The sequence below is a fragment of the Solea senegalensis genome, unplaced genomic scaffold, assembly GCF_019176455.1.
Source record: "Solea senegalensis isolate Sse05_10M unplaced genomic scaffold, IFAPA_SoseM_1 scf7180000017190, whole genome shotgun sequence".
NCBI classification, from domain to species: Eukaryota; Metazoa; Chordata; class Actinopteri; order Pleuronectiformes; family Soleidae; genus Solea; species Solea senegalensis.
In genome coordinates this window covers 1,884-28,552 of record NW_025322277.1, presented here as the reverse complement: position 1 = coordinate 28,552, position 26,669 = coordinate 1,884, and the positions used below count along the sequence as shown (strand labels likewise).

General features: G+C 43.5%; 1 protein-coding gene, 1 non-coding gene and 1 pseudogene across 2 annotated transcripts; 1 reads left to right on the top strand and 2 right to left on the bottom strand.

Moving 5' to 3' along the window:
- Positions 1–35: 35 nt before the first annotated feature.
- Positions 36–22,467, bottom strand: invs (inversin). Its single transcript, XM_044018432.1, has 19 exons — positions 22,382–22,467; positions 20,013–20,117; positions 13,733–13,832; positions 12,238–12,404; positions 10,763–10,936; positions 10,080–10,247; positions 9,796–9,976; positions 9,124–9,233; positions 8,742–8,913; positions 7,393–7,548; positions 7,104–7,225; positions 5,882–5,989; positions 5,682–5,788; positions 5,366–5,575; positions 4,304–4,518; positions 3,561–4,140; positions 2,874–2,995; positions 787–873; positions 36–700 (listed from the first exon to the last, which is right to left on the bottom strand). The coding sequence occupies exons 2-19, from the start codon at positions 20,013–20,015 to the stop codon at positions 585–587; spliced, it is 2,898 nt and encodes a 965-aa protein (XP_043874367.1). The 5' UTR covers positions 20,016–20,117; positions 22,382–22,467; the 3' UTR covers positions 36–584.
- On the top strand, positions 1,081–1,153 carry trnat-ugu. The gene has a single exon. It is a non-coding gene; the product is annotated as a tRNA-Thr (tRNA).
- A 1,175-nt stretch (positions 22,468–23,642) lies between the features above and the next one.
- On the bottom strand, positions 23,643–26,146 carry LOC122764067 (annotated as a pseudogene).
- Positions 26,147–26,669: the final 523 nt, after the last annotated feature.

Below are 26,669 nucleotides of genomic sequence, written 5' to 3'. Positions count from 1 at the left end.
AGAATAAAATAAAGTCGAATCAAGGTGCACTGTCCTCTGTTTCAATTTTTATTTTGATAATACAATTAAAAGGCAACAAACACTGAGGTATAATTATAGAAATATACAATGAGGATTATTTTTGTGCAAATACATATTTCAGTCAAAAAAAACAGCATAGTTCAGAAATATGTCTTGGAGGGAAAGCACTTAAAGACCAAACTGATGTGTAGGCAGTAAAGTGTGTGTGTGTGTGTGTGGCTGCAGGTGGGCTATCTGTATGACTGGCTGTTGATAGACTGCCTCATTCCCCACTGCAGGAGGAAAGGTTATCTCAGTGTGTGTGCGAGCGCGATGGAGAACAAGGGAGATAGACTGTGTTCATATGTGTTCCTTCCACAATGGACGAAAGGTTATCTTTTACACACACCATTTCTGTAGACTTAACCCCACCCTGTGAGGTCATGTCTCTGATGTCATATAGCTTAATTTTAGAAAGCTTTGCACAATAATTGAACAATGTGTATAGTAATTCTATAGAGGTAAGACCGCCAGCCAGCTGAGAAAACATCAAAGAACATGAGATGTGTGTGTGGTGGGCGGCTTCAATGTTTTCCCCGTCCTCTGGTCCCTTGTCCAGCACTATGTGGTCTCAGGTGATAAGAGAACTGCTTGGCTTGATCCAGAGCATCAGTCAGGTGTACACAGTCTATTCCACTCACTGTAAAATAAGTCCATGAAATCACTTTTAGAGATTTAAATGTGTACATTTCAAAGTGTACTTTTTGTGTATGGACATGCACTTACACTGGCTCTGGGTGCGCAGTGGCATGTCCAAGAGCAGCTGAGATTGGGAGCCCCGAAATGAACGCCCGCGTCTTGCCATAGCGTTGCCTGAAGTACAGAAAAAAAAAAAGAAGATAAAGTTATGATTCTATCTCATGTTAAGTAACCAGTGAGTGGCTTCTGCATTTGCTCTGTTGCAGCTGTTTAACAAAGGTAGGGACACTCCTGCAACTGGTTCACCTTGTCAGGTGACATGTCCATGGTTACACCCGGCTTATCTTTATCAAGCCATCTACTGTACTACACTATAACAAAGGCCCTATAGCTCAGTGGTTAGAGCACTGGTCTTGTAAACCAGGGGTCGCGAGTTCAAATCTCGCTGGGGCCTGACTTTTATTAATCGCAACTGGTTTCAGACATGTATCTACGTCATTGAAGCTTTGCCAAGTCAAGAGAAGCACCTGATATTGACAGTGGCTCAATGGCGTACTGTGGCCTCAATGTCACCAGTTTGGGTCCCGCTGCTGAGGGGCTTGTTGTTTGGAGTTTGCATGTTTTCTCCAGGTACTCCAGTTTCTTTCTCCACAGGTTAATTGTACAGTCTAAATTGATTTTGTTGGTTCATAGATGAGAATGTGATAGTGAATGGTTGTTTGTCTCTGTATGTTGGCCCTGCAATAGACTGTTGATTTGTCCAGGGTGTACCCCTACATTTCGACCCTATGTCAGCTGGGATTGACGCCCCCCCACCCCCACACCCATCTTGACCCCACCCATGGGGAGGATAAAGCAGTAGACAATGAATGAATGGCCTGTATTTATATAGTGGCTGTCTGATGCTGATGACCAATCAAAGCTGCTTTACAATACAGTTGTATCATTCACTCAGTCACTCAGCACATCTACGGTATGTGCAGCATTTTATTTTAAATATCAATTCACACACTGGAGGTGCAACTTGGACATATTGGACCTGGGAATCAAACAAAGACGACTCGGTCTGCCTCTGAGCCACAACATGTGATTCTCTGGTGTTGGTGTTGGTGTTCAACAGGTACAGAGTTAGTATATAGTCATCTCTATTTCTACATAGTTTTCCATGTGTGTTGTTACAAATGCAGGATTTTTGACGTAGAATACTTAAATGGCACAATGATGATTTAACCAGCGGTGTGACCCAGTAAGGAGTAGTGAGTCATATCTCAGACTTATTCGACTTCTCTTAGGGGAAAAATTAGAGTGCAAATGAAGCGATTGGATCTCGCGTGTCTGTGTGTATGGGGCACCATGTCGGTGCTTCTGTGTGTTTTCTGCAGATATCTTTACGCAGTTAACTGACATTCCCCTTGACAGCTCTGAACTTTTCACAATGCCAGGACTGTCAGAGAGAAAGGGGAGAGAGAGAGAGAGAGAAGCAGAGAGAGGGAGGTGAGGTGAGAAGGGGGAGGGGGAAACCACGTCAGAAGGTTAGGTTGGAGTGCGGCGGACGTGTGGTGGGTTGGGTCTTCTCTGGGCAGGGATGATGTGTGTGCTCTCATGTTTTGGCGCAGCAAAGTTTGTCTCCATCCTGCCATCATCACCTGGTGATGTGTGATGAAGGTCAGGCCTGTCTGTGGGTCGAAACCCTACCAGAGCTACGGCACATTCAACCAGGCCGATACTATCCTGATACTGTGGACTGAAGTATCATCCAGACATTTACAAGGTTCCTGCTCATAGAAACTGTCACTGACGGCGTCCTCCACACTGGTTTGACAACCATGTCTGTTTAATCCCACTAAATCTCAGACTGTTTGCGACGTTAGGCTTTGTAATTGAGGAGCGATGGTTTCAATAATGATTGAAACAAAGCCATCTTAGGTGATGAACCACATGGGGCAGAAAACAGCTGCTGCTGCTGAGTGTGACTTACAGTATGTGGATGTGGCCAGACCCTCATTTTCTGCTTCCTGTTCCACCATCAAATAAATCTTCTAACAAAAGCATGAAAATGCTGTTGAGATAGTCGTACATAAATGTCTACTGTCGTATCTCTAATAAAGTGACTCATTATGGTACGTTCAAGAATAAAAATCTATGAGAAAACCATGGTGTGCAGATGAACTCACCATAGATACTTTGAAGAACAGTGCTCTTATTCACAGATGGTTTAGCAGGTACAGCTCTGTTATCCACCTTCTTCCTGGTTTGGGTGAGGTTTGACTCCACTTTGCGTCCGCGTGCGTGAAACCTGACAACACATCCATGCACGACGTTCAATTAAAGAAATCTCATACAGTGTTCAAAGGTCGAAAAACTGGCAAGTCCTCACACTACTGCTCACTAGGCATGAGCAAAGTAAACAGAGTTTATTTGACGCAGCTATTAGCCAGCGCATACAAAATATAACTGAGAAGCTGAATGGAAACAGAGAGTCTCCTGCTGTGTGCTGGCAGAGTCTAAGAGAAACACAGTGAGCAAGAAGGAGAGGAAAGGAATGAGCGACTGCTGGTAGCTATTAGAGCAGCATGGCTGAACTTTTAGCCTCTTGTTAAACCAGTTTGAAAGCTCTAGATTATAGCCAGTCTGTCCCCTGCATCCTTGTCTCACCCATCTCCCACGCTCTCCCTCCTACTGCGCGTGTGTTGATGGCATCCAGATAGAAGATGGGGCGGTGTTACATGAGAGATACTGGTTGGCATTTAAGAGGCAGAAGGCACATGTGGGCACCACATGGAACTGCTAATCATTCGTGGAAGCCTCAGCTACCGAGCACTCCTTCAGGTACCAACTCAAATAGAGATGTGTGAACTCACCTTCGCCAGGCTCGCTGAATGACGCATGCTGCCGCGTTCCTCCTCCTGCACTGCTCTTTGTCGTATCTGTGTGTACGTGTTGAGGTCGGTACATGTGTGCCAGTCTTTCTTGTGAGGCGTTTGTGGTCTAAAGGTGAGCTGCTTCTTAATGAGGCAGAGTGAGTTTGGTCTTTGGTGGAGACTCTCTCAGAAGTGTGCTCCTTGTGGTGTCTGCGCCTTTTTGGAGAGGCGTGGGCATCGCTCTTGCTGGTGGCAGTCTGCACATTCATGTGAGAGTCTTTCTTTCTAATGAGGATGGATTCTCTGGAAGTGTCCTCAGTGTGGTCCATAGAGGAGACACTCCATGAAGGATTGCTTTTGATTGGAGTGGCTCGTTCTCTGACTTTGGGTATGGAGGGGGGTCTGGGCTTGAGAATGGGTGGCTGAAAGCAGCTGGCAGGCGAGAGAAGTTCCTTCAGCCTGGTGGTTTGAGGGGCACCAGACACTGTGTCAGCTGTGACAGGACTTTGGTGGCTCAAAGTCTCTGGAGCCTCACGTGGTTCAGATGCTTTGCCTCTTCTGGAGGATCTGCTCTTGTGCTCTGGTGGCAAGAATTGCAAGGCATTTTGATGACATAATTAAATAAATAATGATATTTATTATTTTAATCTTGATCGACATAATCAGCTGTCACCACATCATCACTCTCAATTCAAAGTGGAAACTGCATCCTAACAACTTGAAGGACTTCTGCATGTTCGTACCTTTGTGTCTCTCCTCTTTACTCCTTGTGTATTCCGCTTTGGATGATTTCCTTGTTTCCACCACAGAGTCATTCATGGATAGGCTCTCTACAGTGTTGACTAAGGAGAGCTGATTCTGCTCGTCTCTCACCAAAGAAACTTTCCGTTTCTCTGCAGTGGACACTGGGACCTCCTGCTGCACGGCCTCTCGTCTCCGCTGTTCTTCTTCTCGTTTCCTAGACACAAAGAACAATTTGACCTAATGATCGTATGTGCAGTAGTGTGTACAATGCACCACATGAAGAGACAATGTGAAAAAAATGTATTTCGTTAAAACGACTTGCTAGGCAAATACACGTATTGAACATCTTAGAACCTAACAACTGTGGTGAAGGTGTCACAATTCACCTTTCAAAAAATACATAGAAAGCAGAAATATAAGCTTTGTGTCCAGTTGAAAAACCTGATGGTGGGTGAATGTTTGTGTATGTAAGTGAAATAAAAACAAAAAGATGATGAAAAAAGAATAATCAGAGCAGATACAACAGGTTTCTTGCTCCACTAAAACAAGTTAACTTCCCAAATGCATTGTGCAAGACAATTAAGGTGAGACGAGTGAGCGAATGACGAAAAAAAGAAAAAGAAAATGACAAACGAGCTAAAGGAGAAGACAGGGAGAAGACATATCTGTGTGCAGGGATGACAGAGAGAAAGACAGATACGGAGAGAGTGTGACTGTTTCTATAGAGCTGAGAGACGGACAGAGACAGATAACAGAAACCGGAATGAGAGATGAACACAAGATAAGATGCAAATGTTGTGTGATAAACATAATGTCTCACAATGAATGCAAGCATCTTCAAACAAAGTATGACAAAGGCTTTTTGTACGTATGTGTATGTGAACTGCATGTTTTTCATATTCGTGATGTATGTGTGATCTAGCCATGACTCATGTTATCTGATTACACACACACACAATATTCTCACATTCTCACAATGTAAATCATTAGAATGACATATTTTATGGTTAAGGACAAACTTGAGGCAAGACTGTGTGCGTGTGTGCATGCTCGTCACTCACTTGGCTGCATCCTTACGCAGCTGCTCGTGCCTCATGAGGAGCTGCTTTCTCTCCCTGAAGGCCTTGCGCACAGTGTAGCCCTTGTAGACAGCCTGGATGGAGGCAGCAGCAATGTCCTGGATGGCTGCAATGGAAAGAGCGCCATGCTCCAGCATGAACTGCGTCACCTCACTGTGTCCCCCAAGCAGAGCATAGTCCAGAGGCGTGTACCTGCTCGACACAATTTAAACACCAGTGTCATTCACGGAACAATCTTCCCACTGTCATTTCATTGCCTTCTCATGTCTGCCCTCTTTGTGAGTGGCCCGGCCCTCACCTCTCCTCCGTGTGCTCCATGTGATTAGGAAATGCATCGTAGCCAGACAGCAGTTTCACAGCATCCAGGTAGCCATTGTTACATGACCAGTGGAGAGCAGTTCGCCCCTGTGCACACATGAAGAAAAGCAAATTGTCTAATTCAGATGAGGTGAACAGAAAACGTTGTTCCATTAGCAGACATTATGGGAAGATACTCACCTCCTTGTCCTGTATGTTAGGATCGGCATTGTTCTCCATGAGAGCAGCCATGCAGGTGATGTAGCCTCCATAGGCAGCACACTGCAGGGGAGTCCGTCCTGCCTGGTCCTGTCCAGCAGAAGTTAAACATTTAAAAGCCAAATCCAGAGCACAGTTAACAGTGCTTTATTATATTAAGCCATAAAATGACCATGATGTGTCGTCAGAGACTAAGGAAACATGCTAAATTAAAAAACTTCACTGATATCAATGGTGCCGAGGAAGTTGACAACGGACCGAAACATTTTCTCTCTCAAAATGTGAAACCAAGGTTAGCTGACATTCCTCTCTCTCTTTCACTTTGTCGGTAGATATTCTACGGTCCAAATATTGTCACCTTGTTGTCTCCTCTCATCATGTGATAATTCTCTGCCTGTTGCAGACCCACGAAAATGAACCAAATCGGTGAAAGGACAGTGGGACAATTAATGGTCTGTACGTACAGTAGGTGCATGGACACACTGTGACAGTGTTTTTTATTTCTGTATTTTGTCAATTCCGACAACCCACTTGAACCATGCTCATGCAACGATTGACTTGGGATTGCACTATATTATTTTTATGTATCATATTTTATATACATCACCTTTAACAGAGTAGAACCAGATTGTTGATCTTAATTCTGAGTATTATTTATGCTCTGCTTGTGAAATACGTGGGGGGATTAATTGATTAATTTTAGCCCCAAGCCTTCATCTGGGAGTCAAACAAGGAGTCAATGTTTTGGTGTTTGTTTTTGGAGGGGGTGAACATGACATGCACTATGTAATATTAATTTATACATTTCATTCTTCTGTTTACCTTTGCATTTCATCTCTTACATCTTTCCGTATTTTATCTCTTTTATGTTGCCTGAAACCAAGCTCCTATAACACAAAATTCCCCACTTTTGGGATCAGTAAAGTACGGCTATCTCTTTTTCTCTTTAACTATCTGTTATGTTAAAGGCATTTGAGTCGGTTAAAAGATCATGGAGTTTACTCTTACATTGGTTTTACTTATATCCTATCCAGGAAGTGGTTCTACCCAAAGAGTTTTCAATATCTCCATTTATGGTTTGATTTGACCAAATAACTTTGGCGTTGCACAGCTCAGACAAGAAGAGGGGCTGACTCTAAAATGTGTTCACTGAGAAGAGCTTCTGTTGCTCTGCAGGTTCACAGTCGAGCGTGTACGTCCATACCTGCACATTAGGACTGATCCCATTCTCCATCAGTATCTGGCAGACCTCAGCATTTCCTCCCAGTGCAGCCCAGTGCAGAGCAGTGTGACCATCCACGTCCACCAGGTCCACATGTGCAGAACCTTAGCGCACATTTACATTTCAACAACACTGAAAACATCTTCCTCTTATTTATCATGGATAACACCGCTACAGTAACTTTTGGATTGTCAGGGAAATGCATTTAAAAAAAAAAAGTACTCAGAACACAATGACCACAGGGACATAACTGGATGTAAAGTACACCCACCTTTGATGAGCGTGAGTATGACATCTCTGTGTCCCATCTCACAGGCACGAAACAGCGGTGTGTGTTTCATCACGTCCAGAGAGTCGACCATTGCTCCTTTCTCCAACAGCAGCTTCACTGTGCTCACATGACCTGACAGGGAGGCCGCATGGAGTGCTGTGGGGACAAATACAAACACAATTATTACAAAAAATATACAACAAAAAGTAAAGAATACAAGCTCCTGAATCGAAACATTATCAGATCACCTGCTGCTCCTTCATGTACCTCACCTTTCATCATCAATACTTGGTTTGTATACCTTTGATGGAATTTGGTGACCTGCTTTGCTTAAAGCACCAATGCGAAACTTCTATTGCCCCCCTGCTACTTTACATGACAATACTGTTCTTCTTCTACCAAGCTTCACTCTCACACATAAACACTATACACCATATACCCTCTCTATATGCTCGCAGATTTAGTCCCTGGATGAATGTTGTCTTCAAATCTATACTTAGTTTGATTCCTTTGTGTCTGCGTTCAAACATGTGCACAAACTAAAATATTCAAGGCCTGTGCTTAAATGATACCCTACAAATGTCAGTCTCTAGAGCCAGAACTGAACTTGGAAAGAAAGCTTTTAACTATGATGTTCCCGTTACTCAGAGTAAATTACAAAAGGAGCTTCATTCTTTCTTAATATTGTGCCTTCTTTTTCGTCAGTGTATGTTGACTGAATGGTGAGTTTTATGTCTTTTACAGTGTGTGATAGCTTTCTTTACATGTATCATGATAGTCATTTTAAAATTTGTTAGGCTGCCTCATTGGCCAGGACTAATCCAAAACACTTATGGCTGGTGCAACCCCCCACTCCCCCTTCAGCTCCCCAGACAATACAGACTCGACTCAAGTGCACATAAGTGATCTGGGCACCAGTCAGCTCCACTGCCCTTCACACCGTTTCATTAGCAAGACTCAACCGTGGCATGTTATGCATGCATAAACAACGACTGCTTGGCTGAGCAGAGGGAATATCGCCATTGAGATTATATGTCCAAACAGCCCAGAGGGTTTGGAGAGTCAGCATGTGCGTGTGTTTGTCAGAGACCAGTGCTGGCAGTGGTGGAGTCTATTCAGTGAGTTCACAGTATTTTTGCTGACAGTATCACTTCCCTCACTCTCAGAGTCTCTCTTACACCTTGGGGGGAATCCCCTGTGACATCATCATCATCAAACATCCTCTGTGGCCTAAAATGAATGGGCACACCAGGCTCTGATGAAAGGTGTGTGTTTGTGTGTGTGTGTGTGTGAACATTAAAGTGACCAAGGTGGTCTGTATCACCAAACCCTCAAACTCAGGTGCTCACCGGTGCCTCCATACTTGTCAGCCATGTTGATGTCAATGTAAGGGGTGAGAGCCAGCATGGTGCAAATCACATCATCACTGCCCTTCCCAGCAGCCCACATAAAGGCCGTCCTCCCCTCCAAATCAGGCTCATCCTTCACCGAGGGGTGGGACAGAAACACACCAACTGTCTCCTAGTCACACATGGACAGACAATCACATTTTGGACTGGACATTTTGAGAGGGAAGACATGAAATCATACCGACTAAGGGTGACGTGAAAAGAATTCTGTATAGGTTATTCTACACCAATATAATAGAACTTTAACTCAAATTAAATTATACAGTAAGTGAAAAAATAAATGCACATTTCCAACATACAGAGCCTACATAGTAAGACTCACAGCATTGTTGCTTTGAGCTCCATAGTGCAGCGGTGTCGCTCCTTGGCTGTCAGAGGGAATAGTGCCCGATGAGTTTCTCTCCAGCAGCAGGTGGACAATTTTGGCATGACCTGTAAAAACACACATTTACATTAGTATATAATAAAAAAAAGGGCACAACTGAGTGAAGAGCTGGGACAATTGCTCAGCAGTACTGTCCAACAAAAGGTGTCATTAGTTTTAAGTTTACACCACATCAGGTCAACATGGCTCAGCGCCTGACTCTTTGCAGTCAGGCACTGTGTGATGCAATGAAAATGTTTATAAAGAAACCAAAAGAAACAAGACCTTAACTGAATGCAAATATCTGCTAATTTTAGTAATAGACAGTGCAGCTAAAAATGATGGATTGTGATCCAATTTTTCAGGTATTTATGAACTCAAATTATGAGAAAGACCAGAACACCAGAGCCATTAAAAATCCTCCTGAGGTTACACTGCATGTCCATAAAAATGTCATGGCAATAAATGAATAAAATAATAATTTTAACGTATGGGTAATAAGTTATTTTCCGCTTTGACTCAGCCAAAAAATAAATAATAATAATTTGCTTTGAAAGCCTGAAATCTTTAATTTCAGTGCAAAGTCAATAAGGCTGCCGCAGGTCACGTTCAGGACCTAAGCGCACTCACCAAGCAGAGCAGCCCAGTGCAGCGGCGTTCGGAAGAGGTTATCATAAGCTGTCACATTGCAGCCCCCATAAGACGTCAGCACCTCCACTACTGCCTCGTTACCGTCGGCGACGGCAAAGTGCAGCGGTGTCCGCCCCTCATAGTCCTGCCAGTTCAGCAGAGACTCGGTAGGAGCTGCTTCCTAAAACACACACACGGGAGATGCATGGGTGAGGACAAAGGATGAAGAAAAAAATGTGGTTTTGTGTGTGTATGTGTGTGTGTGTGTGCACAGCAGTGTGTACCAGTATACAGCGGACAGTTTGAGTTGCGCTTAGCTCTTGACTGTGTGCGGCCCAGTGCAGGGGGATTTTGCCTTCACTGTCTGGGATGCCGATGTTGGAATCGTGCTTGATCAGGAGACGAACATGTTCTGGTCGGTTATAAAACGCAGACCAGTGTAAAGCGGTTTGCTGCAGAAACAGAGAAAATGGAGAGGCAGATATGACGAATGGGGAAGAAAATATCAGGGGTCATCGTAAGTGGTCACCAAGTTTCCATTTACGTTCAGAAAATGATTTCACTATGAAACAGCCGAGAAATATGAGCCTACTGAAGTATTCTGAGATTTCCTGAAACCACAATCATCTGACACGATGATGCATATTGGATTATTACAAAACCGACTTCTGATGTCAGATACACATCTGCTCCAATAGACAGAGGAGGCTGTGTGTTTGTGGTCTTATCATCAGAACACAGGACAAAGCCACAGTTTGTTAAAACATTCACTGCAGTGCGAGTGGGCCGCTCTATGTTTTTGTGTGAGACCTCAAATTTCCACTGCTTCCTACAAACTATTTTCAGTCATTTATCTCTTTGCAATTAATGATCTGATAACCACTGTGGCTGGTTTCTGACTGAGGACAAACAGTAGTGAGGACATACAATTTTCCAACAACCTGTACATGCATTTGTACAGCAGCACCTTGTTCTTGTCTTGCGTGTCCACCTCTCCTGGTCCAATGTGTTTGAGTAGCAGGGCGAGAGCTTTTGGGGAGGGGTGTCGGGTGGCCAGGTGAAGCGGGGTCATCTCCTCTAGATCCTTCTGCAGCCAGTTAGCACCTCTGGACAGCAGCAGCTTCAGGAAACGCACATTACCCTGCAACACACATACACACATACTCAAAAATCCTGTGGTATAAAGTAGCTCAAAAATCACCAATGCTCCTCAGCATTAGTCATGAACCAGCAGCAATGACACACACACTCCCACACACAGAATCCCCAGGCTTTTAGCAATGTCTGGTTCAATCTGGGGGTCATCCATCTTTATTCCCTCCCCCTGTCTGTCTGCTCATCTTGCGAGATGAACTGTGAAACAGTAAACAGACAGAGCCGCCATTCCCTACCTGTCGTCCACTCCACATCATTGTCATCATCCTCACTTTTGGTCTCTCGCCACCAAACAGCTGGGTGATGCATCGGGCAACAGCTGCCAGAGGAGGGCGAGTTTTGTGTGTGTGTGTGTCCGAGCAGACAAGACTGAGTACATGTGCAGGTTCCTTTTGTATATTTGCCAACCTGTGACCACAATGCCACAGTCTGACAGATCTATCTCGTGTGTGAGCATGCATCCAGACTGTGTGTGTGTGTGTGTGTGTGTGTGTGTGTGTGTGTGTATTTTAGTCCTCCCTATTCTCAGTCCAATTAGATCAGTAATCCCTGGCCTCTCTTGCTGTCTCAGCCACTTATTGATCAGATGTCAAAGAGACAGGGCTTCCCATCACTAGCATCCCCCAGCACACACACACACACACACACACATGCGCCACCCATCTATGAGACAGACCTCAATAACCTATTAGCTTCCCTCTCCCCTAAATGATAGTATGATCCTACATCAGTACATTGCTGTTACATTAAGCACAGATTAATAAGCCACTTATAAAGAGATACTTTTACTACTGCATCCCACTGTTCTCATGCCAAATCTTGGCATCAACTTTGTCAGCCAATGTTAATAATTAGGTTTTTTTTAACTAGTCCCAAATGAAATTCATTCTCTTCTATCAGAGGTTTTCATGGCAAAAGTGTTGTGGGCAGAAAATGTGTTTATCTATAAGCGTGTGTGAGTGAAAATCAGGGCTAGAGAGTTTGTGTGGCAGGGTTTTAAATCAGTTTATACTCAACAAAAGCCCTAAAACCACAATGAGAACCACTAGGGGGCACTGGCTTCCCACTAGAGGCTGCAGTCATAAATTGTCTTTTGTCTTAAGAAATGTACGAGATCACACTGTGTCTCCATACTCATACACCTTGATATTTGCATTCACATTCATTTATTGTGAATAAACTGTCATGTCTGGTTTTATGTCATTAAAAAGGGCAACAGCAGGAATAATAATATGTTTTTGTATTGTGTGTTCTTCTTTAAGATTGTGTATTTATGGATAATCATACCTTCTGTGCGGCGAGGTGCAGCGCAGTCCGCTGGCTGTGGTCAGCCTTGTTGACCGAGGCTCCGGCCTTCAGCAGAATCTCTGCACAATCCAGGCGGTCGGCCAGAACACAGTACATCAAAGGGGTCCGACCAAACTGGTCCTCACGGTCCCGCAGTGATGGCTCTGCTACTCACACCCATACCCAGACACACATACAGACAAAAGCACAGTTTTAGCTCAAAGTCAACAGGGATTAAGGGGATAAAAGTTATTCAAAACCAATATGTATATATACACATATATATGTATATATGTACATCTATATATATATATATATATATATATGTATACATATATATATATATATATATATATATATATATATATATATATATATACATGTATACATATACATATATATACATAAATGTAGCAGTCGGGAACTACGCTAACACTCTGCAATGATCATGTGATATTCTTCATATACTGTATTTCTCTTCCTGCATGTCAAAGTAAAAATGAGTGTTCTACATATTCATTGACAATTAGATAATGTTTCTAGGTTTTGTTTTTTGTGGTCAATAGAAGAAACAATTCAGTACAAAACAATACATTCACAATGCCATGTTACAATACAAGTATAATAGAGAAGGAAAATCACAAAATCACAGAGAAATTAAAATATAAAGAAAATACAAAACATATTAAAAAAATAAACAAGGACTTCTTATTCTCTGGCAAAGTACAACAGAACTTAACAAACCAATGAATCCCTTAAATTAAAGTAAAGATGAGAGAGAGAATTCCATTTTGACATGGCTCTTTACGTAACTGTTCTTCCCAATGCGTCCAAATTGGGCATTTGTACTGTAAAAACAAGACTGTTTAACTGTATGCCATAATAAACATTTATGCTTATGCATTTGACCACACAGCAGGACAGCTGACATGGGACAGAACCTGTGCCTGTATAACCTGCACCACATCTGCTGATATATGGAACTCTGCACATCTTACCATGTACAGTTCCCTCCCCATTCTATGATTATGTGGTGGGATATCGCTCGCACTGTGATGTTTGGGTGTGATAATTGTTGCACCTTGTCTCTTTTGTTTATTCTTTCATTCATACATATTTTCTGGGGGAATTATATGTGTTTAAATATGTTTTTGTGTGTCTCTTACTAAAAATAAATAAATGCAATCAACAAAGTAACTCATTACTACATAATACTATTGTACAGCACTTCTGGGCTTGGGATGTAGAAGTTAAGATTCATATGATACAGTCAAGATGCTAAGTTCCTCATATGGCTGAGACAGTGATTTTTTTTTGATTGATTGTTTTGATTATTGCATCATGCATAAATAATATATATAATCAGGACAAGACACCATTATTTAGACATATACACCAGCAAATAGAACATCAATTGTTGATATTGATTTTTGCCATTTCTCTTCCAGTATGTTACTTCTACGTATTAGACGCTGTCTGGCTGTGTGTCGCTCACCTGTGATGAGTTTGAGGAGGACACTCCGATCTCCGTTGACAGCTGCAGCGTGAACCTGGGATCCCAGCGAGACGGTTCCCGGGCCAGACGTTGCTGTGGCCTGCAACGCGAACAGAGGGAGGGAAGGTCACAACTCAACCTGCAGCAAAGTACCCTCTGCTCACGTATCAAGTGTTTAACACCCTGACATTAAAATAGAATGGACAATTTCCCTTCCATTCATTTAGCCACAAGCAAACGCCATGAATGGACGCAGTCGTAATTAAGTAGTTCATACATAATTTATAGGCTATAATAGCCAATGTTTAAATGAATACACCTAATATAACACAGTTAGGGCTGGGCAGTAATGTATTAATAATATGCAGTTATTAAAATCAAAATAACAGTACATCTATATTAATGTTTATGTGTTGTGCATGCATTTAACACATATTGATATAATCACTGGGAATGTTTTACCTCAGATTTCTAAAATGTTAATTGTAATATTCTGTGGATAAAAAAGTTTAAAACTACAATTAACTGGTTACTTTAGCTTTCACTCAGCTTTCAGCACAGATGTGTACTGTTCACTGTTCTTGCTCCTGACTTGTGTGTTCACTAATGGTGTGTAATAAGGATGGGTTGAAGGCAGCAGTTGCGTCCATTATCACTGATTGGTGTGTCTGTGTGTAAATATAAGAAATTCCGCTCTAGATATAGTTTAAACAGAACAACCCCCCGTCCCAGCAAAAAGAAGACAAAATTCAGATAGTGCCAATATGCATCGCAGACAATCTTTCTGAGATTCTTCTTAGATATCCTCATATTTGTCAGTGTCAGTTTAACACCTCTGTTAACTGTCAACCACACAACAAAACAGATACTTCAATAACATAATAAGCAAGCTAATGGTTACTGACAGCAGGGAAAGTGTGTGTATGTGTGCATGTGTGTGTATGTGTGTGTTTCTGCTCCTGCTGGTGGGGGGGTGGGGGGGTTAAATCTCTTCCTGGCCCCACTTAACCAAAGCCCAGTGAAAGCTGGGTAATCTGCAGACAGGAAGCAGCCAGGGAGGGGGAGACCCTGTGTGAGTGTGTAAGAGGGGGGTCTCTCTTCATGTCTTATTCATGTCTCATTAATACTGCAGCATGCCTCGCTGTGTGTGTGTCTGTGAGTGGGTTTAGAGATGTGGGACAAAGCCTGCAGGGCACAACACAGAAATCAATTATTGTCCCTAAACACACAAATGCTGGAGGCACAAAATCATGTCACAATCTGAGATTTCTCCAAGACATTTTCATTAACAGTCACGTCAACCTGATCTGATTTGTTATCTAGAAAACTTGAAGCTGTAACGTCTGCTACATTCTAACATCAGCATTGTGTGAAGGCCTCTCAGCTCCACACGACTCTCTCCGCGTTTCTCAGTATGGCTGTATTTTGTATTTTGTCGCCCAGTGATATTCCCACGCTGCACAAAGAGTGGTGCATTTACGTCTCAACTGACGGAGGCAAGGTGGAAGCACAGCAGTTAACGCGAGACAGCTGCGAACTGTTGGAATATGTACCAAGAGTAGTCTTTTCAGAAAGCTCTGCAGACTCACCTGAGTAATAGTCCTGACTTGTGCGCACAGCCTCTACATGTGTGTCATAAACCTGCAATGTCTCTGTAACTCACTGCAGAAGCTCACTTCATGTCTATTTTTTTACTTCTCTATTTTTGAGCTTTAGATTATAACCACTGAGAAACCTGCTTGATTCACTGCTCTGCTCATTCCATGCACTTCACATTGGGGGGGAGGGGGGATAGCAGCGACACAAGCAAAGACCCTGGAGCTTTAAGTAGATTTTATACAATACATCGAACCATAGGCAGGTTGGGTGGTTATTCTGGCAGCAGTTAGGTCTAGATGATATGGCCACAAACATTATCTGGATAAAGATACATTTTTCCTCCTGAGTGAAAGTTAAAGAAACCAGTTAACTTTGGTTTTAAACTTTCTTATACACAGAAAACAATACAAACAGACAAACACACATCTAATTGTTTTTGCCTCGCCCTAGTTGCAATCTTGAGAACATTCATGAAACTGAATGATCTAAAGGGAGGAGTAAATACTCCAGTGACCACCTCCCTCCTTCCTTCTCATCCTCCCCTCTCCCACCTCATAAAGAGGCACGACAATTACTCACTATACTCGCTGCTTTCTCACGCTCTGCCAATTAATGTCGTACACTTAATACAGGTTAAATACTGCATTTACTGCAAAGTAGCTTTATGTGTGCATAAAGGAGGAGGGGAGGAGGGGAGGAGGGAAAGATGGAAGATGCAGCGCTTAAAGGTGTGCGTGAATGTGTCTGCATGTGCGTGTTTGGCACATGTGCCGCGTCATGGGAAATTATTTTCCGTGAGAGAGAGTTTTTACTGGGGTTTACCAAAATCAACCACAAACATCTCTTAACATTTCTAATTTACAATGATTACTCACTTGGTAATTTACGTGCGTGTGCCTACGCACACACGCACCGTCTGCACATACTAATATCTAACACATGCAGGTATAACAGCAGTGCACTGCTATAGCTGCACTTCAGAGGGAGTGATGTTTCTGATGTTCACATCCAGTGAACTACGCAAATGAGACACTTTCAGAACATTTTTCTTGTTCTACTTTTTAATCGTGTGCTGAGCATATTCCAAACTTTTCCTAAACTTTTGTTGATCTCTTTCTGGAGTAAATATACAAGCCCCCAGCTGCCACAGTAAACATATGAATTGATTTATGAATAATCTTTGACGCAGAGAAAAGTTTTAATTCGGCCAAACACTGACAGTCAATATTTGAAACTTTGTGAGGGACATTCATATCTCCAAGAGCAGGCAATTAGAGTTTCATGAGGACCTGAGTGTTTTGGAAACACCCACAGTGCATCCAAATTTGGCTAGAAAGGCTTTTGCGATGCAGTGTCTGAAATCGAACAAAGGAGGGTGTAAAAACAACACCAGGTCCTGTTGAGAGGTGTCGAGTGGTCTCATTTAGCCATTCATACATGATCCTCAGGGAGCACTCCACTCGTTAATATGAAGACAATAACTCAGAGAAAACCATTGATTATGGGTTGAGGTCGGGGCCAAGTGATTGTACATCTGTATGAGTATTGATTCATGCTGATGCTGACATTATTTAGTCTTTATTCATATTCGGCCTCATATGACCACAGTGAGTTTAACAAAGAATCATGGAACTACCACGAAACCTTTCAGCTACTCGACAGGAGAGCTGCACAGACACACACACACTTGACTTGTGCTGTAACTAACACTTCAATTGAGGCTATTGAGACAAAGAAACCAGGGAGTCTCTGTGTGTGTGTGTTTGTTCAAGTTTGTGAACAAACACATACATTGTTTGTTTGTATATATATATCTATATATATAGATATATAAATAAATAAATGTATATACAGTATATATGTATATATATATATATATATATATATACACATTATACATTATGTATGTATGTATATGTATATATTTATCCAGCTGTCTGTCAATGTGAAGGTGTCAGCTTTTAACAGAGGATGTATCTAGAACATGCTGGGTAAGCAGCGGGGAACAGAGCCTGAGTCTTTGGCCTTTATTTCAGTTCAAGACAGGTGTACGTGCACGCACGCACGCACACATGCACACACTTTTCTATTTTTATTAACATATGCAACATGTGCAATTTACAAAGTTATGAGAGCCCACGTTTAGGGTCTTGTCATCCCAACATGATTATTACATATGGTTATTACAGTTGCCTGCACTGGCTGAATGTGAGTGTATGTATATACAGTACCTACAGTATGCCTCAGATAGGGGATACAGGCAGCAGGGATCAGTCCCAGGGTTTTGACTGACATGTAAAGAGGTGGGAAGAAGGATAATATCAGCCCACTGGGATGCCGTATCTGTAAAGCCCTATTTCTGGGGGACTTCCTGGTTCCCTAAGGACCAATGAGCTGGCTCCCTCAGCTGGGGGCTGAGTTCTGGGGCTCAGCGGGGCCAATCAGTGGGGGGAGAAGGCTGAGTGACACATAGATCTGCTAATTTACATCATTACCACAATGCATCCTGACAAATGAGCCCCCAGGGTGTGAGCCAATCACCTGGGAGAGTAATGCAATTAGGCGGGACCACAGCTGTCAATCTCACAGCTACGGGGGTCAGGTAGTGACGCCTGTGGCTAAAACACCCCTGCCTGCTGCCTGTCATTCACACACACCCTCTATACATATTACATGTACGTATATAACACACACATATACAGTATGACGTCTAGAGTGGGAACACATACCACACATTAATGTGTGTGTGTTTCTCCTGAGGTTGGAGGGTAGGAGGTGGTGTGTGTGACTGCTCGAGGGACACAAAGATTGACTCGTGTCCTCTGAGGACCTAACACCTAAGTGTAGGTGTAGGCAAATCTGCATACAGTACATCTGGGTGTGTGTTAGTGTGTGTTTACATTTGCCCATGTGTTTTCACCCACTGGGGCACAGTGTTGTTTATGCTCTGAGCTTGAGCTTTGTGCAAAGATTATGACAACAAAAAGAGGACAGAATCATTGGGGAGCTGAGACTGATGCAGAAGAGATGTGCATTTGACAAGCATACAAGTGAAAACTGCTGGTAATGGGGCTTAACTGAGGTGTAGTGACATCACACCAGTTAGCCAATGTGGTTTTGCCCAACATGTTGCTGTGTCAGTGTTTCTGTGAGTGTTTGTTAATGCTGTTATGACTGGTACACTTTCATTTGGTGCTGGAGAAGAATCAGAGGTACCAATATCCTCTAAGCCCTGTCTTCTACGCCCTTTTGCTTACCCCTCACAGCTTCAGTACAAAAAACATGAGCAGATAGAGCTTTCATCAACTTCTGTGTGTGTGAGAGAGTTTCAGCTGTTGTTGGAGACGATCTGAGAATCAGGAGAGCTGTGTGTTTTGTGTCATCCCATTATATCACTAATGAGCCATCCTCAGGAGGGAGAGTGAGACAGGGCAAGGCGGACAGAAAAAACAGATGAAGAAAAACTGTAGGAAGGATAGAGGGAGAAAAATTAGAGGGGGAGGGAGAGAGAGAGCAATAGAGAGAGAGAGAGAGAGAGAGAGAGAAACCAGCTTGGGGACTTTGGCCTCTTCTCGCCTCCACTCCCTTACCCCTACACCTCTGAGTCTAATTGGACTAAAACTGTGATCTAATTAAATGTCCAATTAAAGTGCAGAGAGCAATGTGCCCATCGGCGAATCAGAGTACGGGGACATAATCAGCTGGAAAAACAAACAAAAAAATCAATGAGAACAAATGTGAAATGGAAAAAGACGAGGGAGGAGCGGACAGAATAGGGCGAGGGTGGTCAGAGGAAATGAGAGTATGGGTGTGTACTACATGTTGTGTGATAGGACACTGTGCATTACAACTTCACACATGATTAACTAAGGAAATACATTGCACGACATCATAGCATTTTACTGGACAATGACAAAATACTCAGGAGGACAAAGCAATGAAGCTGGTTTTGACAGAGATGCTTAAAAGAAGACGTCATTTGCCGTGCTCCAAATAATGAAGTACATTATTTGAACTCTTTAATGTTTTCATGCTGTATAACAGGCATAAAACTCTTCTCACATTTTGGTTTCATTTATCTCAATCTACAAGAAAAATATTCCAACACGTGAAGTATCAGTAAACCTTTGTTGTAACACAGCATAAAATAACATACACTGCCTTCATAACTGTATTTTTATTATCTAAAATGGCAATGGTATTTTGTTTTTGTTTTTATCCTCAGTGGAGTGATACAACTTTGTTTTATACATTCAAAATAAACTAAACTCTACAAAAGATCATTTCCAAGCATTACACAGCTGAATAAGGACATCCTGCTCTTGTGTCTTTCCCTCACTGATATTCAGACCAGGAGAGAGAGAGAGAAAGAGATAGAGAGAGAGGAATCCTCCTCTGACTCCATCTGTGAGTGGCACACACACTGTGAACCCCCCTATGAACAGCTTTAGCCCATAAAATATTAATGCAGGGATTCAATTCAACATTACACCTTAATCTTCTTAACAATTAGGCAGTAACAGCAAACACAATTATGCTTGTTACACATAGTCCCAATGGTTTTGACTCTTAAGAGAGAATTACAAATGACTTGTGCAGGTGAGACAGTAATTTAACCACTCTGCAATTCAGAAAAAAACAAACTCTTCTGGGATCTGCACTGTGTGTGATGGATTCTTACCATAGCTTGTTGAAGGGCACACTTCGGCAGATGTTTCCCAGTTCAGTGCATCATTGGTGGGTGTGTATGCATGTCCAGGTCCCCTACCTGCCCTGATCCTGGCTCCTGCCAGGAGTAGAAGAGGATCACTCACATACTGAGACCAGCCCACCTGTTCCCACAAATACCTGCCAGCAATAAACTGCTACTGTCCTGATCACACACAGACTAAAGGATTGTTATAATCTGATCCAGTGGAGTGGAACAATCCTTTGTTTGAATAATACTGTTTGGTTTAAGTTGTGATCTGTAACAGTTACTTGATTAATCGATTATTAATTGATTACTAAATTAATCGTCAACTATTTTGATAATCGATTAATAGGTTTGACGCTTTTTTCATGATTAAAGGTGCTTCTTAAATGTGAATATTTCCTTCATTTCTTTGATAAAAGACATTCAAGAAAATCATCATTTCCAGATTTGACAAACGCTGATCAACATTTTTTAACACTTTCTGATATTTTATGGACCAAACGATTCTATTCTCTTCGATTCTATTATGTTCTACACAGGTGTGATTGGACCTTGTGAACGTTTGAGGGAAATGTTCTTCTCTCTGAGGTGTTCATAAGATACTTAGCATTCCAAGTCAGGATGTATCAAAGAGGACCACTACGCTAATTTAAATGCCAAAGGCGTGGGAATACACCAATTTCCTGTAGGGGAAAAGGGAGATGTGCAAAGTGTGTGGAGGACCACGATGTCCTAGACTGGGAAGTTTCTACCTTGAAGTGGCTTCATTGTGCTACGATTGTGTCGAGGCAAAGCGAGTTCAGGAGGTCAGAGATCAGTGTGGATCTCTGACCATCTAAGATTAAAAGCTCTTATGCATATGAAGTAAGGCATTAGTGTGACTGTGGAATAAATTCATTAACATGCCTGATAACAGACTAACCAAACATATTTTCTGTTGAGATTTATCAAATATCTCTTCCTGGTGATGAGAGCTTTCAAAAGCATTTTGTAAAGTAGGTTTGCGATACATATATTCAAATAAAGTATCTTATAATGTCTGCCAAATCAAAACAAATCCTCAGAAATGGCCTGAGGGTGTCTTGTGCAAAGCTAAACTGAGAACATACTGTCGGATCAAGAATATTTACCATCCAGAGCAGTGTTTCATCCTAAACCTGAGTTCACAGAGCTCACAGATCTGTTTGTGCTCAGCTAAGAAGTGGGATCCTGCCCCTGACCTATATAAAATACATTTAATTTTTGGTTTTTGTCCAGCATATCAGAAATATAGACTCAAGATGAATGTAAACAGAAATACCTCTTTGACTATAAAGCGTTCAATTTGTCTCAGTTTGTGTTTGAGACATTTCAACAGCTCCAGTTTTTCCTTTATTGTGGTGCACGACATTTGAAAATGAAATGAATCAGTTAATGCAAAGCACAAAAAAAGTAGACAGGCTCAAACTTTCAAGAATGGTTGCGTTGAATGGTTTTGATGCAAGAAACTCTCAGCTGTTTTAATCTGATGACAATAACCAGAATGTTATTGTAATTAGTAGAAGAGCCCTCTTGGCATTTATAGCTGATGTTTTTTGTGGCGCTTGTGAATATTTTGTTGATTTTGAACAGTGGTGAAGAACTGTGTTGAAGAACTTTGAACTGCAGATTAAGAACTTAATTAGAATTAGAATGATAAAGTTGTCATTTGTCCCGCAACAAAACTAACCTTTTGACATTTTGAAGTTATGTACCAAGGAAATTACTGGATTTTGGTGGCAATTTCAATATGGATCACCTTTTTGAGTGTACTTGACACTGTGGGACAACACTGAGTGGCCTTTGTGCGTTCTTGATTTTTAATAATGTGCATATGATTTTGTAACAATTTCAGGATCTTGGAGGATCTATAAATGCTCTCTAAAAGGTGTTATTGCGCCTTTAACTTTTATTTGGAATACTTTACTCTTAAAATACCATTTGCACAGTGAACTTTTGCTGCTTTCACCTAGGTAAAGGGCTCAAGTAACTCTCTGAAAATAAACAAAACTGTTCTGGATTTTGAGTTACAGTGGACTTTGGATAGATGTGCAGTATCACAACACCTCAACGTTTCCCAACCTTAGTTTTGTACTTCAGTAGTGTAGTATTTTCGATTTTTAACACTACAGCACATTGGTAGAGAAAAACAGGATGGAGAGAGTATTACAAAAAGTCACAATGATGCAACTATCCTTGTTCAAGAGAAATCAGTTATTCATAAACATGCTGAAGAATTACACATCGTTGCATCAACAAAACAAAGTGTAACGTTAACGTCATTGTCTTGGAAATCAGTGTTCCTTAATCATACTCGTCGTCGGTGTTTTATTTACCTTTTGGCTCTCTTTTCCTATCAGATGAAAACCTGGAAAGTTTTCTTCCAAGACGTCCCGTTCAGTCTTTACCGTCTGGATTACAAAGATACTACAACTCCCACCACTATCACACAGCAACGCGCCGCCATGTTTGGTGTTTTCTTCACTTACCAGATAAACTTGTGCATTGACTTTAAAAACTACATTACCCACAAAGCCAAAGAAAAATAAGGAAACGCCACTTCGCATCCGTGGTCACAGTGAAATCGGTTCGCCGCCAGTTTCCTGCTGCGGTGAGAATAGCGGCGTCGTAACAGACTGGGAAGACTGAAGAGTACTACCACCACCACCACCACCACCTCAGAAATAACTCCACTGTACAATGAAACTGTTAGCAGCATCTTCCTCTCTGGAAATCCGCTACGTCACGGTTATACTGCTGGTAAGCCTCCGTGTCGCAGCTTTGCAATTCACTCTTAACTAGTAGCCGCTTTAAGCTAAGGTTAGTTAGCTGCTAGCTAACCGATGAGTCTCTGCTGGCATGATACGTGGCTATTAAGTGCTGAGGGTAACAAAACTCTCTCTGCTCCAAAGCTGCGTCTATCTACCAGGCTGAACTGCGTTACACCCTCTGTTCCTCTTTATATTTAATCGACTTATTCAGCTGCGGTGTCAACTTAGCCGGTAGTGTGAAATACCACGACCAGTGGTGTTCTAACCAGCCATAGTCCATCTCATATAAGTCAGTGATTCTTTTCTAAGACAGTGTACCCTCTCAGTGTAGGTGGAAAACACACGAGTTGAAGTTTGACTAAGTTTGTTGAGAAGTCGAGCGGTCAGCTAGTATTGAATGTTGCCACTTACTGACAGCTGGGAGGTGGATGCTAATGCTAAAGCACGGTTAGTTTAGACATTTAATGTAATGTTTGGTCTGATTTATTCACTTGGACTTAATATTTGCTGCTATACAGATGCACGAAGTTATTGATAGGATATATTAGTGTCTCTGATTGACGCTCACCGATTGGTGAATTCCTCTGTTGTGGCTCATTCTTATTGGCTGAAAAGCCGGAACTGGAGAGAGCGCAGTCAGGGCCTATAAAGGAAACTGAAAAGTTACATCTGAGCTGCACAGAAGTATCTTTACAAATGTTAAAGTGGTCTAACTGTGGTATTTCTCAACAGTTAACAGCTTTGTCACTCTGTGTGGTGAACAGGAAGTCCACAGGGTTTTGATCCTCATTGTTGTGTTGGTTCAACTGTCAGAGAAACGAAGGGTTACTCAACGTAACCCCGGTTCTTTGATAACAGAGTGAGGTGTTTCACCACACGCCCCTTCTTGCATTAGGCACGGAAAGAAACCGGTCTTGAATGATTTTGAGGGGCGGGTCGGCTGTGATAGTATGAAGGGGGCGGTGCCCCAGCACAGCTCGACCTGTCTGTCACTGACAGACGTGGTGCCATTGGAGCTTCCCTGGTTGGTCATGCCAAGGCGATATCCCATAGTGAAACACCTCACTCTGTTATCAAAGAACCGGGGTTACGTTGAGTAACCCTTCGTTCTTTTTCTAACTTCGTTCGGTGTTTCACTATGGGAGATATAGACCACTCCCGGATTGCATATGACTCCCGAAGCCTAACTACCACAAAAGGTTGAGTGACAACATCACTCCAACCCCGGAGCACCGGCACCGAGCACCACTTGGGCCAAAGAAGGACCAGAGACATCTAGCCTGTAAAACTTGACAAAGGTGTGAGGCGTAGCCCAGCTCGCCGCAGCACAAATATCCTGAACAGACACCCCTCTAAACAGAGCCCAGGAAGCAGCTATACTCCTGGTGGAATGAGCACGCAAACCCTGGGGCGGCAGCAAACCTTTGCAACTGTACGCCACAGAAATGGCCTCCACAATCCAGTGAGACAGCCTCTGGCGGGACAATGGCTTGCCCTTATGGGTAGTGGACCAGGAAACAAACAGCTGGTCAGTACGCCTGAAATCTGCCGTCCTACTCACGTAGGACTGCAGAGCCCTCACCGGACACAAAGTGTTAAGCCTCTGCTCCTCCGTCGAGGAGAATGGAGGCGGGTGAAAAGCCAGCAACTCTACTGTGGGACACCTGTAAGCCGACTCCACCACCTTAGGCACAAAAGCCGGATTGGGCCGCAAGCAAACCTTGGAGAGTCCCGGACCGAACTGTAGACAGGAAGGGCGGATAGACAACGCCTGAAGGTCGCTCACGCGCTTCGCCGTAGACAAAGCCAAAAGCAGAACCGTTTTCAGAGACACAAACTTCATCCCCACAGCCTCCAAAGGCTCAAAGGGATGCTGAGAAAGGGCATCCAGCACCACCAGAAGGTCCCACAGTGGAACCAGGTGCCTAGAAACTGGGAGCTTTCGACGTGCACCTTTCATAAAGCGACAAACCAGGGGGTGCTGTCCCACCGGTTTATCACCAAAACCCACGTGACATGCTGAGATGGCAGCGAGGTACACTTTTACTGTGGAAAAAGCTCTTCCTTTATCCACCAGCTCCTGTAGAAAACACAACAGGTCCACAACTGAACACTGAAAAGGGACTGTGAGTCTAGACTCACACCATTCCTCGAAAACCCGCCATTTACAGCCGTACAAAGCACGGGTGGAGGAAGCCCTTGCACTCTGAATGGTGTCTATAACCTGCGGAGGCAGTCCTGCTGCGTCCAAATTAAACCTCTCACGGGCCAGGCCCAGAGCGCCACGCGGTCTGGGTGGGGGTGGTAAATCTCCCCGCGTGCCTGGGACAGGAGGTCTCTGCGTATGGGCAGAGGCCAGGGGTCGCCCGCCAACATCTGAACTATTTCCGCCACCCAGTGTTTGGACGGCCATCTTGGCGCCACCAGTATGAGAGACAGATTCTGCTCCCTCACCCTGGCCAGGGTGGGGGAAATCAGACTGAGGGGAGGGAATGCGTAGAGCAGCACGTTTGGCCAGGGTGAGCCAGAGCATCCACACCGAGAGGTGCAGTGATGTCCGACAGGGAGAAAAACAGCGGACAGCGGGCGTTTTCCTGCGAGGCGAAGAGATCTACGGCGGCTCGGCCGTATCTCTTCCAAATCTGGTCCACAACCTGCGGGTGCAGAGACCATTCCCCGTACAGAGGATTCCCACGAGACATCAAGTCCGCCCCTCTGTTCAGAACTCCCGGCACATGTGTCGCCCTGAGTGAGAGGAGCCTGGTGCTGCTCCACAGTATCATCTCCCGAGCCAACTTGTGTAACCGTAGTGAGCGAGTGCCTCCCTGACGGTTGACATAGGCTACCACAGTGGAGTTGTCTGTTTTCACCAGAACATGACGGCCTCGGAGAAATTGCAGGAAGTGTTTCAGCGCTAGAAACACTGCCCAGAGCTCCAAAACATTTATGTGAATCTGGGCCATTTCTGGACCCCAGGAGCCATTCACCGCTCTGCCTGACATCGTTGCTCCCCACCCTGACAGGGAAGCGTCCGTTGTCATGGTAACCCTGGACGTCACCGTCCCCAGCGGGACCCCCGTGGTGAACGCCCCTGCGTTCCTCCACTGACGGAGAGACTTCACACAGGTCCGAGTCACTTTCACTCTGCGGTTGAGGTGACGGCGCGGGCACAGGTGCAAAGCCGCAACCCACCGCTGAAAATCTCTCATCATCAACAGACCTAAATGCACTACAGCTATCACTGATGCCATCAGGCCGAGCAGACGTAGGCATAGTCGAAACGACACGACTCTCCCCATCTGAAAGAGGGAGAGACACTGTGTGAGAGATTTTATTCTCCCGTCTGATAGCGTGACGTGATATGACAGGGAGTCTATTTTCAGACCCAGATACTCCGCACACTGTACGGGCTCTATCTGACTTTTCGTCCAGTTTATACTGAACCCAAGATCCCTGAGATGATTTATCACCACAGCAGAATCCATGACCTCCTGCTCGTGCGAGCCAGCGCATATCAGATAATCGTCTATGTACGAAAAAATTCTGATGCCTTTGCTCCGTAATGGAGACAGAGCCCCCTCCACACACTTGCTGAATACCCTCGGAGCTAACGACAGCCCGAATGGGACAGTTTGATACTCGTAGGTTTTGCCTTGGAAAGCAAACCTGAGATATTTTCTGTGTGCAGGGTGAATGGCGATGTGAAAATACGCGTCCGAGAGATCGATCGTTACAAACCAATCTCTCTGACGGATAGAGCGACAGAGCACTTTGTGTGTCAACATCCTGAATGTGTATTTCCGTAGGTGTTTGTTTAGCACACGGAGATCTAGGATGGGGCGAAGGGCTGTGC

Bases quoted from the DNA above. Each gene is read 5' to 3' on its own strand.
- invs (XM_044018432.1), bottom strand. The intron at 5,990-7,103 runs GTATGGACGTAC...TCTGCTGGACAG, and splicing joins GGATCAGTCCTAATGTGCAG to GACCAGGCAGGACGGACTCC. The intron at 4,141-4,303 runs GTACGAACATGC...TCTTGCCACCAG, and splicing joins TAAAGAGGAGAGACACAAAG to AGCACAAGAGCAGATCCTCC.